The following is a 16,109-nucleotide window of genomic DNA, read 5'->3' on the forward strand; positions in this document are numbered from 1 at the left end:
ATCTTTACGTTCAGATAACATATCTCCTATATTGTCGTTTAGTTTAGAAAAATATGTCATATAACGCATTAGAACAGTTATTTGTTTTCTTTAGAGATTTGTTTAATGTTCTTTTCTCGTCGCTTACTTTCTTTTTCATAAGAAGATCAGAACACATCCCCTATAAATCGTGGAAGAATCGGAGAATTTTGTTTGTAGTCGCAAGAATTATTAAATTATACTTTCTTTTTAAAAAAAGAAAAAAAAAAAAGAAATTATACGTAAGATGAAGAAGTAAACAAATAAAGACTAAAGAATAATAGAATCGAAGTAGGTAATGGAGGTCACATGAAAGTTAGCTTAGAAAAGAAGGCAAGTAGGGAGATATACGGGTAGATTTAACGTGAACATAAAGCAAAAGTAGAAGACGAGGAACGCTATGCAATTTTTTCATCAAAACCTCTTTACACGTTTCTCTATTAATCACATCTTATTCTAATACTACTATAGTTCTTCGTTTAAATAAAAAAGAACATATCGTATTATAGTATCATATCTTTATATACCTGCGAAATATATATATTAGATGTTCACAGGACCTAACCACGAGGAGCCGAGGATGGTCTTTGATGAAACTTGCAAAATCTTTAAAATTAAGTGACTCCTCAAGGCCACGGAGTTTACCCAAAACAAAAAGAACAAATCCCCATATCACTTTTTAGTGACAAATTTTTGTTCACTTCTCAAATATAATTATGTTTCCTAATTTTCGATTAGCTAAAGGGTCAAATATGTTTCAATATATGTCTATATAATAGTATAAGAGTTTCCATGATTAATATTTTTTTGCATTATTTTTCACATATAAGTGGAGGTATAGTACTTGAGTCGTGGCATAATAATTGTTGTCAATAGGTGTGAGAAAATGACTTACCTTGAAAATGGCAGTCATGGAAATAATAAGGAAGATATAAATGTTAGATAGGTGAGTGAGAGGTCTGTGAGGGATTTTAGAGTCTATGAACTTTATTGACCAAAAGTCACTCTTTCTTCCCATAAAATAAGGATTGCAGTTGCAGTTGCCATCAGCACCTACTCCTTATTTTGGGCCTTTTTTTCCAACTTCCAAGCATTTAGCCTTCTTTACTTCTTTTTGACCTATCTTTGTTTGGTCATGTTGTAATTGTTAGCTTTATGCATTCAGTTCCTCCATTTGGTTTGGTTCGAGTATCTTGAATATTTCTAATTTTGGAGAAATGGGTCGTAGTTGGAACCAAATTTAGGGGGGGGGGGTTTAGTTTTAGCTTGGATGATAGATCATATAGTAAACAAAATAAATTGTAATTACGATTACATCTTAATAATATTCTTGATAATATGATTTTGTTTAATGATATTAATTTTAAGCTATCATAAAAACTTGTTTCAGCTTTGATTTAATGAATTTTGATTCGGCCTGGTTTGGGTTTTCGCCATTAATAGTAGCAAGTATAACAGTTGACTACAATGCACAATTGTATGTAGGAAATAGTTACCTCTTACATTAAACCATTAATAAACTATCATACATCCAGTTACTAGTAGGTAATGTGGAGATGAAATTGAAAGAAAAAAAAACAAAAGTGTACTTAGAAATGGGACATAAAAGATGAAATTAGAGATATGCAAGGTAGCAGGAACAGCTCACAGTCGGAAGGAAATAAATGGAGATAGATAAGTGCTTAAAACATGGTTTTATTGTGGTGGAGCCTTTCGTATTTTTTTGGGTTTAAAGCTTTATGGTCCAATAACTGTACTGGCTCCTCTAACTAACTAGTTTTCACTTTTTAGAACCACCACATTACAATCCCCTTTTTTTTTGCTGCAAGTGCAACACCAACATGTATGTCATTCACGAAAGTCGAATCTAATGGTCAATCTATATCGGATGATTTATGAAATAATCCGATGAGAAATACTATTATCTTAAGTAAAGAGACCACATTATAGTCAAACACTTACAACAACGTAAAAAAACAAGAAAATAGGTTCTCATTCTGTAACACAGGGCAAAGACTCAAAAAAACTTTGAGAGATGACAAATGGAGAATGACTCCTTTTTGAAGCTACCATCATGCTCTCAGTGCCAAGTATATATATATATATTATATAAAACAGACGCAAAGCACTTGTGATCCCAACAACAACCACTTTTAACTCAAGTGCTCACCTCCGTTTTCTTCTCTTCTTCCTTCTTTGTATCTTTCTCTTCCTTTGCAGGGCTTTTTTCTTCTGCTTCCTTGGCTTTCTCCTCGCTTTTCTTTTCTTCAACCGTGAGATTCTCTATTAAACCAGCAGCTTCATCGCCCTCTGTGCTCTCTTTTCCTACTTGCTGCTGGCTTTCAGCTATCTCAGTGAACTTCTCCATAAACGTTTTGCAATCTGTTGATTCAACACTATCAATTAGCCACAGGAGAATCTAAAACTAACGAGTCGACGCAGACTACAACAAGTGGTCGAAAGGCATTGCCTACTCAATGCCAACTCTCATCAGCAAAGCAGAGTAACATCATCTTACATCTAGTGTAATAATCATAAATACGAATATGCTAGTTTTTTAATATCTAACAGACCACATAACCATTTTGTTTTATGTCTAGTGATAAGGTCAACAACCTCAAGAAACCAACTGAGTCTTGGACAATGGCAGTTAAATCATAAGGCCGATCAAGAGTTACACTTTCACAAGTCATCTACACAATTATGTAGCCATGAAACTACATAACGAAGCAACATCTAAAAGACTTTCGAAGTCCCGACACTACAAAGGCAGAACGGTTCTTGTTTTGAGCTGTCTATAAGTACTTGATGAAAGAAAAAAGAGACTTCAATCATCACAACTAAACTCTCTTGTAAATGGTAATTTCAAAACGCCACTCAGACTCAACAAGCACGAATTACGACATGAAGAAAACAAAACGTAACCACATCACTCCTAGTTGAAAACAAGTATGCCGGGGATTGAATTAGAAAGACCAGGATTCTTACTCTCAATAGATGCGAACCTGATGCAGAAAAGCTCATCCTTCAACTCGCCATCGGAAAAATCAGTAGCGTGCCATAAACACGACTTTTCATTACCACTATGTTCCTGAACAGTCATCCCAGACGAAACTGGGACAAGATATAAAAAACACACAATCCCACACAACTTTTAGATATACAAACAAGAGAGAAACGCAGAAATGAGTAAGAATAGCGAAACATACTGAGGTGATTGGCACAGATCTTTAGGGTTTTAGACTGTCTCATAACAAGCCGAACTTTTCCAGTCTGCTTATGCTTCAACAACTTAACAGTTCCAGCTCCTCTCTCCTTCCATTGGTTCCCTTCTTTATCGAATCGATACATCTTCGATTTCCTACAGATCAAATACCACCACAAGACATCTCAATCAAACTCCTTCACTAAACCTAACCAGAGCAAAAGGAACAACAGATAACGGAACAAAATGAGTAAGAGAATGAGTAACGTACAGATCGAGAACAGCGTCTTCATTTTCTTCGCCTGTGGAGACAGCAACCTCTTCAAGCCTAACGATCGGAGCGACCTGAGCTCCGGTGTCTTCATCTTCGTGGACTTCGGTTTCCTCTTCGCGGTTCTCACGCTCTGGCTCAGTGCTCGCCATCTTGGAACTGTGAAAAGTGAGTTGGTCTGCTTTTGCAACTTTTTGGTCGTTCCAATTGGGGGAGAGAAGAAGTTTCGAGAACAGTGAGAACCAGAAGAAAAGTCTCGGGAACGAGGGTTTTTAAAACTTTATAACCCAAAGTTAGGCTTTAAATTTATTTATTGGGCTAATAGGCCTTTAACATCGGCCATTTTAAGCCCATTAAGCCCCCAAAATCGACAATACGTACTTAATTTTGATATATAGATATAGCTCAAAGTGAAGTTATTTAGACGACGACACTGACGGAAGAGAGAAGAAGACAATATGGGCATATGGCTAAGGAATGCCACAGCACAAAAATGCATAAAGTTATGTATCTTAATCTTATTTCCTGGACTAGCTAATCCACAAAGACTTAAAAAGGTAAGTGTTATATATTCTCTAAGATAACTTTAAGAGTGTGTGCATATTTTATCTTTTCATGAATGATCTCCATCCTTGACTCATCTGATTTTGTTTTTGTTTTTTTTGACTGCCTTCTGTCACTGTTTTTTTACGCTTTATATCTTGAAAATTATCACTTATGTAGATATGTACTTTGTGTGTATTGTGTGGATGACATTTGATAACCACGATAGAATTGTGAATTGTATACAAAATATACCATCCGGATAAAAATAGTACATAACGAAAATCAATAGTATTAGTATGTATAATATGAACATTTGGATACAACACAAGTACAGTAACATATTACACAAATACATAGGACTGCCACAATGTAAATAAGTAGTGTACCAATTTGAAAGTCCAGAGCACATAAGTAGTTACTCATTTTATCTCTCAACATTGTGTACCACCAACGGTAATAGATTTTGGAAACGTCTCTCATTGTCGATAATGATCGGTTTCTAGTTTTATGACTATCTTTCAATCAAAGTCCGATATCAGCCGAGACGATTTTTTTTAATCAAGTCACAACAGAATTCTGATGACAAAGATAGATTCCAGATATAAAGATAAACAAAGCTACGTGTTTCTGCTGTTAGAACTACCAATTGTAACATTTGAACCATATTCGTGTTAGTATACTTATGTAACAGTATGGTAAACAAGCAAAGGCAATATGATCGGGTATTGGGTGGTGTGTCAGATTAGATAATAGATATGAAACATCAACGGGATTGAATCCTCAGACAGGGATAACTGTATTTTTCATATTTGTGCTCATCATCCACAACCCAATTACCCAAACATCCTTGTCAATTTCTAAATTCAAACGACAACGTGGTATTTAAAAAAACCAGACAGAAGCCTAGAACGTCCTTTAGTCAACACCATTATAACATGAACATCATATTCGTGTTTTGTGAAATGTGTTGTGTCAAATTACAAATCAATCATCAATGGGGTTAAATCCTCAGACAGGGATAACTGTTTTTTTGATATTTGTGCTCATCATCCACAACTCAAGCTATATTTTAGCTACTAGTAAATTTCATAAATCAAGATTAGTAAAAACCCAAATAGAAGCCTCAGACCGTCCTAGTCAAGAAGATAACATTTCAACACTGAAATTTTCAGTAACCATTATATCTAATCTTCATCAGCCTCTCTCTTATCATAATTAAACAAAAACCACCAAGTACCAAGAAAATAAAATTATAATAAGATCTCAAAAAGAATGAAGAACTCAGTCCCTTAGATGTTCATAATGAAATGCGATCATTACCGCAATCATTACAGGTCTGTAAATTGACTCATCACTGTTCTTCCAAAACCATCTATAACAATAAATCAATAACAAAACAAAAAAAAACTAAATCCGGATACTAAAGTATAATTAATATAGCTGCTCAAGTGCGTTTTCTCCCCACATCAACATCAACGAGATTGTATAAATACAAAATCACTGAAGATATATTAGGGAGAATATATATATATAAATAACGAAAGCAACACGATTAATTTTGCTTCAAGGGAACGAATCATATGGGAACGAACAAATCCACATAGACTATCTGATGAAGCCAATTCAGAAACCGTGAGAACAACACTAGAGAACCAAAGCAAGAAGAGACCAGTAACAATAAAGAGAATCCCAAAACTATGAAAACTACAGAAACTTTCTATGTGAACTAACTTCTTTTATCGATGCTTGCTGGCTGCTAAGACCCTAGAAATCGACTTGTTGATTTGTCTATGCAATTGAACTTCCTGTATTTATAACAAGAAAGAGGTTCTGGAAGAGAAAAACAAAACCCTAAAAGGCTTTTCAGTAAACCCATTAAGTATTTTTAAAAAGCCCAATAAGGTTATGTTTTGTTTAGCTGAAGAAAGACTAAAGTAGTTGTGTTTTGTTTTTTTTTTCAATAATGTTGTTGTTACTCTCTGCTTTGTTGCATGAAATTATAAATCATTAGAAAGATAATTTCCTCAAGAGTTTATTAGTGTACAATTGAAAGCCTCCGTAATCTTAAAGATTCTTTTTCGAATGTGTTAAAAATATTACTAACTGAATAATTTGATGGAAGGAGACTAAAAAGAAAAAAAACAAGCTAATAGAAGAGAATCGTATACAATAACTGATTCCATGTATCAGGTAGACCAGGCAAACACCAATGGCTACAATCTGACTGGTCTGGTCTAGACCTCTGCGAACCGCTAATGAGACCGCTGTAGACTGACGGATGACCGTCTTTTCTAAGCGAAGAGAGAAGCGTTATGTCGAGAAGAAAAGCCGGATTGTGCATTCCCTGAAGCACTTCAACGATCACTGATCTTAGCTGATCTGTGTATGAACTCACTGGGTAAGCTGCTCCTGTAATCGGTTCTGTTTCTCCGTAGCAGTTCTTGGATCCCGTAGACGATGGTGCCGCCCAGTCACTCGGGCTGATCAATCACAAAACACACATACAAGTGGTTTCAAAAACATCAGAAGTGATTCCAAATTTAACAACTTTGAGAAACTGAGAGAGATAGAGTGAGTTACTTGTCGTGTGTTGGAGAAATGGAGAGGAAGAAGACTTGGGTTTTGGATCTATCAACGTGGGATTCAACCCAATACGCCCAAGTACGAAGTGCTTTCTCCATTGCGACGAAACGGTCCATGTCTTGGTAATAAGTATTGCCTGATTGAATTAAGTCCCATCTATTGTTCACAAGGAGAGATCAATGGTATAAGCAAACAAACACTTTTAACATTACAACAAAATCAAATAACTGGAAGTGTTTTTAACTTACCCTTGCATGTTTCCAGTGTGGCTCCACCAGTGACCGGTGTTGAAGATGAGGAGATCAGCGTCGTGCCACGCGTTAGCATTTCCAGAGATCTCATCCAGTTTCAACACTCGCTTGCCTTGAACAGAGTCTATATCCACCAAGAACGGAGCTTTGTAAAACGACATGGTTATCCCATAATCCTAAACATAAAAAAAAAAAAACAGTTTCTTATAGAATTTGAGACACAAAACGTAGTAAGAGACATTGAAGAAGAAGAAGAAGAAAGCACTTACCAAGAATCTGAAGGTGGACAGAGGGAGGCCTCTCCTCATTTCAATCTGAGTGGAAGGTGCAGATGACATAATGAGGCAGATCAAAGACTCCCATTGATTCTTCCCCAATGAATCACCCGCAAACATTATGGTTTTGCCCTTCATTTTCAATAGAAACTCAGCACCATTGAACCTAATCCATTTGTGCAGACCAGGACATTACACACTATATAACCCACAAATATCTCTATTTTAAAAACCTGATCTTTGAGCAATCAAAAAAGCTTAACAGAGACGAAACTAAAGTAGAATCCTTTCAAACGGGTTCACAAAAAGAATGCATTTTGACTACTAAACTAACTCAAAAATTTCAGATTTCAGATGAACTCGAACCTCTTCAAGATTAACCAATATAACCAAAAGAAGGAAGGAGGAGGAGTGAGTAACACATACGTGGGTAAATTGCAATTCTGAGGTTGCCAACGATACTTGAGGTAGTCAGAGTCAGGACGACCGTACATCTGACAATCGAACTCAGGCTCGACGACGTTGGGACAATCCGACGGTTTATAGAGAGGATAAGAGCTGTCACGAACCCAAGTGCCGAGGAAGAGAGTGCAAGTGCTCTTGTTCCCTTGGAAACCAGCTGATGGTCTGCTCGAGCTGTACTGGTTACCACTACTACTACCAGAGCTTCCTCCATGGCGTTTTTTCAAGCTTAGTATAATGGCTGAAGAAGATTGTTCTGGTTGTTGAAGGAACAGAAGAACAAGAGAGAAAATGGCCGAGACTGAGATGCCAAGAAGATGAAGAGAAGAAGAACCCATCTTTTGCTTTTTTCCCCGGAACACAAAACCAAAAAAGGAAGCTGTAAAATAATTGAGAGATGGGGAAATAAATATCTTAAAAGAAAGAAAAGTTTCTTGCTTTGAGATTTTGATTTTTGATTTTTTTTGGGTATCAGTGGTGTTGTTGTCTCTGTGCAAATGGGTAATGTGGTCGTTCACGTGGGTCCTCTTACTTCTGTAAATATTTTACAATTTTCAAAATTTGTATTATTCGTTGATGAAATCTAAAAATTTAAATAAATAAAAATACAACCTTTGGAGAGAAGAGAAATCTTTAAAACATTTGGTAAAGAAATATAAAACTTGTTTCTTTGGTGAAGGGGTTTTATTGGATTTAGTTTTCTTCTGCATGTTCACATGATCGATTTAGTTAGATGTCTCAAGGCACCTATAATTGATAGCAATAAATTTGAATAATTTATGATCCACAAGTCACAAAGGGCATATAATACTTTGCTTAGTAATACATGTTTCCTATTTCCAACTTCATTCAGTAATTAGATTATATTATCAAAAGTGTCAGAAGAGAGGTAAGCATTTGTTCCTTCATTTTTTTCTTTTCTTTTCTTCTAATTAACATATTTCGACACCTTTGTTGAATCCCAACTTCAAAAGTGTCAGAAGAGAGGTAAGCATTTGTTCCTTCAATGTTGTATCCCAACTTAAGATTATTATACACAAACAATAAACATAAAGAACAGAACTCATGGAGACAAAGTTGTCTGAGGATGCTCATGCTCTCTCCTTGGAGAGTTCATACTTCATGTTAACCTCATGCGTTTTAACCTCCTTCGTGTGTAACACTTTAAAATACGGTTCCTTTTCAGTAACCCTTTTTCATGTGTTTTTGTTTCTCTGAAAACAACAACAAAAAAAATTGAAAGAAAAAAAAATTGTATGAAGTTAATACGATTCATGGATTGTCTAGTCACACAATAAGAAGCCTAATTCGTTATCTTTGGACTTGACTAGTTGTCCAGCATATATAGTCCAGATCTCTCGAAACTTGTTTCTCAACTCGTGTCTGTCATCTTCTAACTTATAGATTTGCTCTAAAACAGTTTTATCACACATGTAAAGCATCAAAACAGGCACAATTCAATCTCGATCAACATGTTAAGGATCCTTGCTCTCATGGACACTCTCTCCTATTGTAGCCTCTATACTTCTATCCCAATTCTCTAGTCACATTCAAAAGCCTAATACACCATCTTTTGACTCAGCTACTTGCCAAGAATAGTCGACATCTCTTGAAACTTGTTTTTCAATCTTATAACTTAAGGACATACAGTTATATCCCAGAGCGATGTAAACTATCAAGGGCACAACAATACCACCATGTTAAGGATCCTTACTTTTAGGACTCTCCTATTTATAGCCTTTAGATTTCTATTCCAACTATTTTCGTATTGATTAATTCTCAGGACTCATGCAAGACATTTGCATCATGTTATTTTTTATTTTTTTCTCTTTGTGGGTGTTTTTGGATAAGTAAATCAGGGGAGTGAGAGTTAACATCATACTCTGGTGGATTTTTGGTGGAGCTAGATTCCTCGAGGTGCTGTTCTGACTGATGTACTTCTGATCTCTCATCAGAAGCAGAATTGTCTTCAATCCCAAGGATGTCACAGTGTGGTTCACCTAGAGAAACTGCATGATAATGCACAACTAATACCTTATTCAAGATGATTGGGTTTGAAAAGCTTACAGTTTGTAATGATAACGTAGCAAACAAAGGGACTAACCTCATCAGCAAAACGAAAACAAAAAAACATGGGGACTAACCTGTACTTGAAAATGGATCTGCTACGCTGCTCAAGATCTTCAGGCACAATATTGTTCGTCCGAATTCCAAGAAGGTAAATTTTAGAAAGTCTTTCCTTTCGGAGATTGTAATCTTTGTAAATCCAAATGAGTTGATCCATGTGTTCAGCACGGATGGAACAGCAGGCAGGACCAGCCTTTCAACTCCCAAGTCCATGAGCACCTGGAGAACACAACATTTTCAAGAGAAAAGTTAAGAGGTCTTTAGGATAAGCAAACAAAGCTTCTTGAGCCAAAGGAGAAGTGAAGTTTTCGACAGTAAACACCTTTTCGAGTTCATTAATTAAAACCCGGCACATGCCATGCTGGCGATGCTGGAATCTAGTACCAATAAAGGGCATTTCTGCAACCTTTTTCCCAAAAATTCTGAAAAGGGAACGAACAGAGCATGTCAGGCCAATTTTTTTATTTTTTCTGTAATTTAAAGAGACATTTAGGCTTTATAAAGCTTACCTGACAGTAGCCATAGCAACAAGCTCGTCATTCCTTTCTAGAAGTACCGTGTAAAATTCACTGAAGTTCAAACGTTTGAATTTTGACCTGCAGGTTTTTTTAGAATTAGGAAGTCTGATGCGAAAAAATGTAATAGAAGGCTGTTACATGTAATACTTAATGGTATCCCTTGTTTGTCTCTTACCATCTGCTAAAAATAACATCTTCAGCAAGATCTCCTCCACCATGATGTCTTTTCACAGGCTTAAAAAGTTCATGCATCACATCAAGGGCAACACTGAGTTTGCAGTTATTTTCTGCCATATCCTCAATTTTAGAAGCTTCAGTCCCACATGTATTTGGTTCCAAGGACTGCAACAATCTCCAAGTTAAATTCTCCACGCCCACCTCTCTCGGTTTTCCAATAAGCTCACGGAGACTTTCAAATATCTATAAAGACAATATTTTTACGTATGAGCAATATTGAGTACGGCATGCAGTGTATCATTTTAACTCCAGCTTTTATTTCTTTTGGCTGCTTTGTTAGTCTTCTGATGGATGTTAATAAACACTATGGAAGGCGGGTTTTGGATTTATGTACCTTTTCAGTCTTTGCTGCAAAACCACTTTTCTCCCAAGATTGTATTCAACGAATCACCGGCACCATCATAACGCATGCAGCTAGGGTGATCTATATGAACCACATAAAAAACAGAACTCAATATCATTTAATATATATCTTGTTGACCTTCGTAGTAGCATAGGGAAGAACTCCTTACATTTAAGTTCGCATTGCTTGCAACTGATGAACTTTTCCTCCTTGGGAAATTTGCTAGTAGCCTTCACAATGATTTTTCCACAGGCACCACAACAACATGATGCACAGAACCAGTCACCATCTGGAATATCCTACAAATTCCAACAAGAACGTGTTAAGAGACCACGAGAAAGAGCAGTAAATTTTAATTATCGTCTTAGTGAAATTAGTGAAAAAGATATTGGCTGCCATAGTGACAAACGGAGCAAACTACATCGTTCTCCCCTTGACGCAATTTTATCTTCAGAATATTAGGTGGTTGTGCTTTCTTTCTTGTTTTATAGGCTTCTATTTGGCATTCCAAAAGAGATCTTCCATCATGCAGGAAGATATTGGCTGCTGCTCTGCAGGATCCACCATCAGCATGAACTTCAAATCCACTTATGGTGAAAATTCTACGGCAACAACTGCATTTTATACCCTCACGGGTTAGTTTCCCCTCTTTTCTCAGAGTGTCATCCTTTTGGTTACGGTATCGTATAGTTTCCCTAGGTAGAATCACATTGTTGTCGATAAGCCAGGAAAGAATACTACGTGGGCTGTGATTTCTTGAGATGGGGGTTATTACCCGCTGCACTTTTTTGCTTGATCGTAACACACGAGTTTTACCACGACCAATTACTCGATTCTTGATATCAATTAACATTCTTGGAGTGTGCCCCCTTCTCATGCTCATATCGACATTCTGCAAACCTACATTTACTTCTACCTTCTTGGAGTTATATCTAAGGTTATGGTTCTGTTTACGCTTACTTTTCAACTTCCGTATGCCTTGAGCTTTTGTTTTTGGCTCGAGCCTAACATGGAGTGACTTATTCTGACCCGGGAAGGCATTTCTGGGACTAAAATTGCAACTTTCTCTCGGGAAGGCCTCCTGGATTCCTTGCATTTCACACTCAAGCAAGGTTTCAGCAGACGGCTTCTTTCCTTCAACAAGAGCGACACTTCTATTACAGGCAGGCAATGCCAAAACAATAGACCTCATTTTCTGGGTGTTGTACGTCCAGTTTTCACAAGACAGAGAAGGAGGCTTAGCCATCCCCGGAGTAGTCAGGGATTCATCACGTGGTTTCAATCTGAAACACACTTGACGAAGAGAATGCTCTGTTAGTCTTCCATCTGGTGAGAGCTAGCGAAACCTTTGCCTTCCATCTTCGTCTACCATATGTTCTATGGTCCATCCCATATACTTAAGATGTTTTCTGACATGTTTGGCTACTTCCTGTGACGCTGACCTGATAAAGCTTGACACAGCTTGTGGGCATGATTTAGCAACACATTTAAAAGGATACCAATTCCCAAGTTTCTTGTGCAGTACCAACTTTTTATCAACGGTAGTAGATTCCTTGCTGGAAAAGTCTGTTGCCCTATTGATGTAACTTGCCTCTGATCTTATACCAGAAACAGAAGTCAAGACAGACAAGGACTGGCATCTCTGGCTTACCGTTTTGTAATCTTTATCAATGCAGGAAAATTGTTGTTCTTGTGGAGCATTCACTAGCACACCGTTGAGACAAGCATTGGTCTCACTAATAACAGCCTGAGAAGCTTCTTTCAAGAGCTTCAACAGCGGGAATCTTTCAGCGTCATAATCATTAAGAAACTGGTTAATGGTGATCCTAAGATTATCATTAATCACCTCTAGCATCAAATCTTCCCATAAATGCCTAGTAGAGCAAGTCCATTCCTGGATCTTCGCAAAACCAATTCTGTCCCGTATGTCATACCAAAGTTGATTTATGGAAACTGGGAGATAATTATCTTTCTTGTATCTCTCAATCAAATCAAGAAACAGCCATCTCCCACGACACTTCCACATCTCTGTACCCTCATCCCAATCTTGAGTAACACGTAGAGATTGAAGATCAGCATCCAATTCATCACCCAAATCAGGGAAAAACACTCTCCTCCTCTGAGAACCATGATCGTGGTCGAAAAGGACACCTTCCCACCAAGCTTCACTGAAAAAGACATCGACGCAGAGCCCATACGCAAGCTCCGATTTATCAACTTCCAGTTTCGGCGGCACGGGTCTTAAACGTCCACGGAAAGTGTCAGAAACGTTAGTGCAATCAGATTCCAACCCTTCTACCACATCCGAAACATCAATACTTTCCACAAGATAATCAGTACCATCATCAGATAGAATGTTATCATATCTGATACAACGCCGGAGCCGCCTTTTGGCTGCAATGACAGTTCCTAAATACCAAGAACCAAGAAACCCTTCCTCAAGACTTCTTACCTAAACAAGCCAAACAATTAATTTCCACCAATTAGAAGCCAAAAGCAACATCAACATACAACATTAAACAATTATAGATGGGATAATAAAACTTTACCAAAAACAGATGTGTTAAATAATACTCCTCCAAAGCAAGATATACGTTTGCATCAAACATTGAAACTAGATAAACTTCTAAAAGCTCAATAAAAAGCTATCTAGAGACGCAAAGAAAAAATATCAGAACCAAAGGGGAAGTATAATGCAGAAACAGAGAATGCAGCTTTCACAAAAGTGGAATCCACCAATTAGGCTCCTAGTCCTAGATCAACAAAATCCAAAACGTGAAAGTATACTGCAATAACTTTCCAATTCATCAAAGTTAACTACACCAAAACTGATATAAGGTTGCATTTAGAACGGAAACCACGAAAAAAAAAAAAAAAAAAAAATCCTTTTTAAGTTAACTTCTGAAAAAGCTACGCAGAACCAAAATAGAGAAACAAACAAACAATGTAGCTTTCACAAAAGTCGAATCCACCAACTAGGCTCCACAATCAAACCAAAAACCTTGAAAGAAGAGCACAAATTTCACATCTGAAAACAAACGGGTGATTAAAAAATCACCGAAATTGGAAAACTCAAAAACCCTATAAACCCTATAAATCAAAAGACCCATGTTGGAAACGAAATAGTCAAAGGGGTGGGGGGGGGGGGGGAAACAAAAGAAGACAATGGCTTTAGAACATACCTCTATTTTTTCACCGACGAGAAGCTTTTTCCGGCGGAGATTTCGTCCACCGGTGCTTTTCCAGCCGAAAATCGGCTCTTCTTCCTCCGGCGCTGGCATTGAAAGGGTTTCGAGTGAGAGAAATTTAGGAGAAAACAAAAACGCAGTCTTGAGAGAGACTTCCGAGAGGGTTGAAGAGAAGATTTGATGGGTAAAAGATGAGATTTTGCAGCTACTTTGTGTGAGAGTAGCAGCTTTCTCCCCAAGTAACGCTGTCCTCTCTGTACTTATTATTAATTAGTCTAATCTCCAAAATTAAATACATTAGGATTAATAACCCATCTAATTAAAACATTATGGACATTGATTTTGTTTTCGTTGTTTTCTTTTGATAAACGAAGGAATGGAAATTTCAATTTTGGTAAATTACATTAGTGGTGCATTATTACCTGATTAATTTATCTTTTCTATGGGTAAAAAAAAAAAACTGTCTGCTTATTAAAAAAACCCAAACTTCTCTCAGATCCTTTTAGTCAATTCAATTTGGTTTATCACTCTTCCCACACAAGTTTTTTTCTAAAATATAACCCCTTGAATATAATATAATTTGAGTTGACATGGTTGTCCAATATAAAAAATAATTTAAAATGTTATTTAAACTGAACATAGATATTCAATTTTAAATATATTGGTTATTTAACAAATACTTAGTATATTTACTTAACATAATAACATAAATTAGATTAAATGTTTTGTGTGCTTTTGTAAAATAACATAAAATATATAAAATATGTATAAGTGTGGAATATTTCTCTCTCTTCTCTCACTAAAATCTTTCAGAGAGAGAAAACTTCCGTTTATGCTTTCCGACAAAATATATATCGTCGGTTTTTTGTCTCCGGCTTTGTCTGGTCTATCTTTCTCGCTTAAGTGCGAGCTTTTGTTTTTTGTTTTGCTTCTCCTTTTGCAGAATCCGATAGACCTTTTTCCATTTGAAGAGGTAGCCGAGAACTGTCGAGAGATTCTGGATTTTCGGATCGTTCGATTCCATTCAAAAGTAGTTTGACACTCTAGCTATTTACTTCATTCTTTTTCAATCTATGGTTATATACTATAAATACTCTATTTTTATGGTATGTAGCTATTTTAATAGTTTCTAATTTGGATTCTTGCAATTTTGGTTTTTCTACTTGGTCCAGTTTTACCTAATTACAAATATAAATAGTTTAATTCATTTAGTTTTTATATGAAAAACAAAATTTATATCAAATATAAATACAACAACAACTTACTTAAAACGTTGTTATATTTGTATGAACCGATTACATTGATTGTTTGGAAGTCGATCATAGAAGTATAGATCTGATTTCCATAGTGTAATTATTCATATTGATGGAGTGTGGAGTCAAAATAGTATAAAATGGAACATTTTTCAATAGTATAAAATTGAACATTTTTCAATAGACTTATTTAGATAAATCTATATAAAAAAAAGGCCTTCATTACTAAATAAAAAAGAAAAAAAAAATTGGGAACTGAAGCCTTTGCTTGGGTAGCTTCCCCTCTTGGGCGGCCCTGGTGGTGCCTCTATAATATTTGTCGTAGTGATGTAGCTACCGCTGAATCTTCAAGCTACTGTCTTTCCAGTTTACAATAATAAGATCAACTCTTAAAAAAAGAGTAGATATGACTCCTTTCAACTATATCTCGACTCCATCGTCGCAGCTACCCGCCCAACTATATTTCGATATTGTAGTCCATTAGAGATACAAGTATCAAATCGACCTTCGTATGGCTGGAGGAGCATGTTGGCGGCAAAGCAGGTTCTTTCGTACGGAATTCGTAAGACTATAAGCTCGGGTTTTAATACGTGCATCTGGACTGAACCATGGATCCCAGATACGCCAGCACGACCACCCCAAAGTTTAACTAGTGAGAGAAATCCTTTGATTTGTGTTAACACCTTGATAGATTTCAACACAAAAAGTGGAAAATTGAACGTTTTCGGGAACTCTTCCCCCCGAAAGAAATTACCCTTATTTTGAGGATTAAACCGAGCTTGAATGCCTCGAGGGACGGCTATTCTTGGACTTTGACAAAGTCTGGAAATTA

The 16,109-nt window shown here is 36.5% G+C and overlaps 2 protein-coding genes, 3 non-coding genes and 1 pseudogene across 7 annotated transcripts; all 6 read right to left on the reverse strand.

The window, feature by feature from the left end:
- Window positions 1-1,910: 1,910 nt before the first annotated feature.
- LOC104761958 (ran-binding protein 1 homolog c) lies at window positions 1,911-4,030 on the reverse strand. Of its 2 annotated transcripts, none has more exons than XM_010485158.2 (4): window positions 3,495-4,030; window positions 3,228-3,379; window positions 3,007-3,132; window positions 1,911-2,400 (listed from the first exon to the last, which is right to left on the reverse strand). In XM_010485158.2, the coding sequence occupies exons 1-4, from the start codon at window positions 3,644-3,646 to the stop codon at window positions 2,177-2,179; spliced, it is 654 nt and encodes a 217-aa protein (XP_010483460.1). In that variant the 5' UTR covers window positions 3,647-4,030; the 3' UTR covers window positions 1,911-2,176. The 2 variants fall into 2 exon arrangements, with proteins under 2 accessions (XP_010483460.1, XP_087354182.1); XM_087498056.1 differs by having other exon boundaries at window positions 3,024-3,132; window positions 3,495-4,023.
- Window positions 4,031-4,770: 740 nt separating this feature from the next.
- LOC147923075 (small nucleolar RNA R38) lies at window positions 4,771-4,870 on the reverse strand. Its single transcript, XR_015589949.1, has one exon. It is a non-coding gene; the product is annotated as a small nucleolar RNA R38 (small nucleolar RNA).
- Window positions 4,871-5,005: 135 nt separating this feature from the next.
- LOC147923076 (small nucleolar RNA R38) lies at window positions 5,006-5,098 on the reverse strand. The gene has a single exon (XR_015589948.1). It is a non-coding gene; the product is annotated as a small nucleolar RNA R38 (small nucleolar RNA).
- Window positions 5,099-5,315: 217 nt separating this feature from the next.
- LOC147923077 (small nucleolar RNA SNORD25) lies at window positions 5,316-5,402 on the reverse strand. The gene has a single exon (XR_015589813.1). It is a non-coding gene; the product is annotated as a small nucleolar RNA SNORD25 (small nucleolar RNA).
- A 621-nt stretch (window positions 5,403-6,023) lies between these two features.
- Window positions 6,024-8,360, reverse strand: LOC104761959 (protein PMR5). The gene is made up of 5 exons (XM_010485159.3): window positions 7,576-8,360; window positions 7,144-7,315; window positions 6,872-7,050; window positions 6,621-6,779; window positions 6,024-6,520 (listed from the first exon to the last, which is right to left on the reverse strand). Exons 1-5 carry the CDS (start codon window positions 7,947-7,949, stop codon window positions 6,187-6,189), a joined length of 1,218 nt encoding a protein of 405 aa, XP_010483461.1. The 5' UTR covers window positions 7,950-8,360; the 3' UTR covers window positions 6,024-6,186.
- A 225-nt stretch (window positions 8,361-8,585) lies between these two features.
- Window positions 8,586-14,320, reverse strand: LOC104761960 (uncharacterized; annotated as a pseudogene). The gene is made up of 10 exons (XR_015588366.1): window positions 14,019-14,320; window positions 11,213-13,288; window positions 11,006-11,156; window positions 10,833-10,917; window positions 10,432-10,683; window positions 10,248-10,334; window positions 10,061-10,160; window positions 9,756-9,957; window positions 9,494-9,620; window positions 8,586-8,825 (listed from the first exon to the last, which is right to left on the reverse strand). The product of XR_015588366.1 is annotated as an uncharacterized LOC104761960 (transcript).
- Window positions 14,321-16,109: the final 1,789 nt, after the last annotated feature.

Source organism: Camelina sativa, chromosome 18 (genome assembly GCF_030686135.1).
Source record: "Camelina sativa cultivar CO46 ecotype springtype chromosome 18, ASM3068613v1".
NCBI lineage: Eukaryota > Viridiplantae > Streptophyta > Magnoliopsida > Brassicales > Brassicaceae > Camelina > Camelina sativa.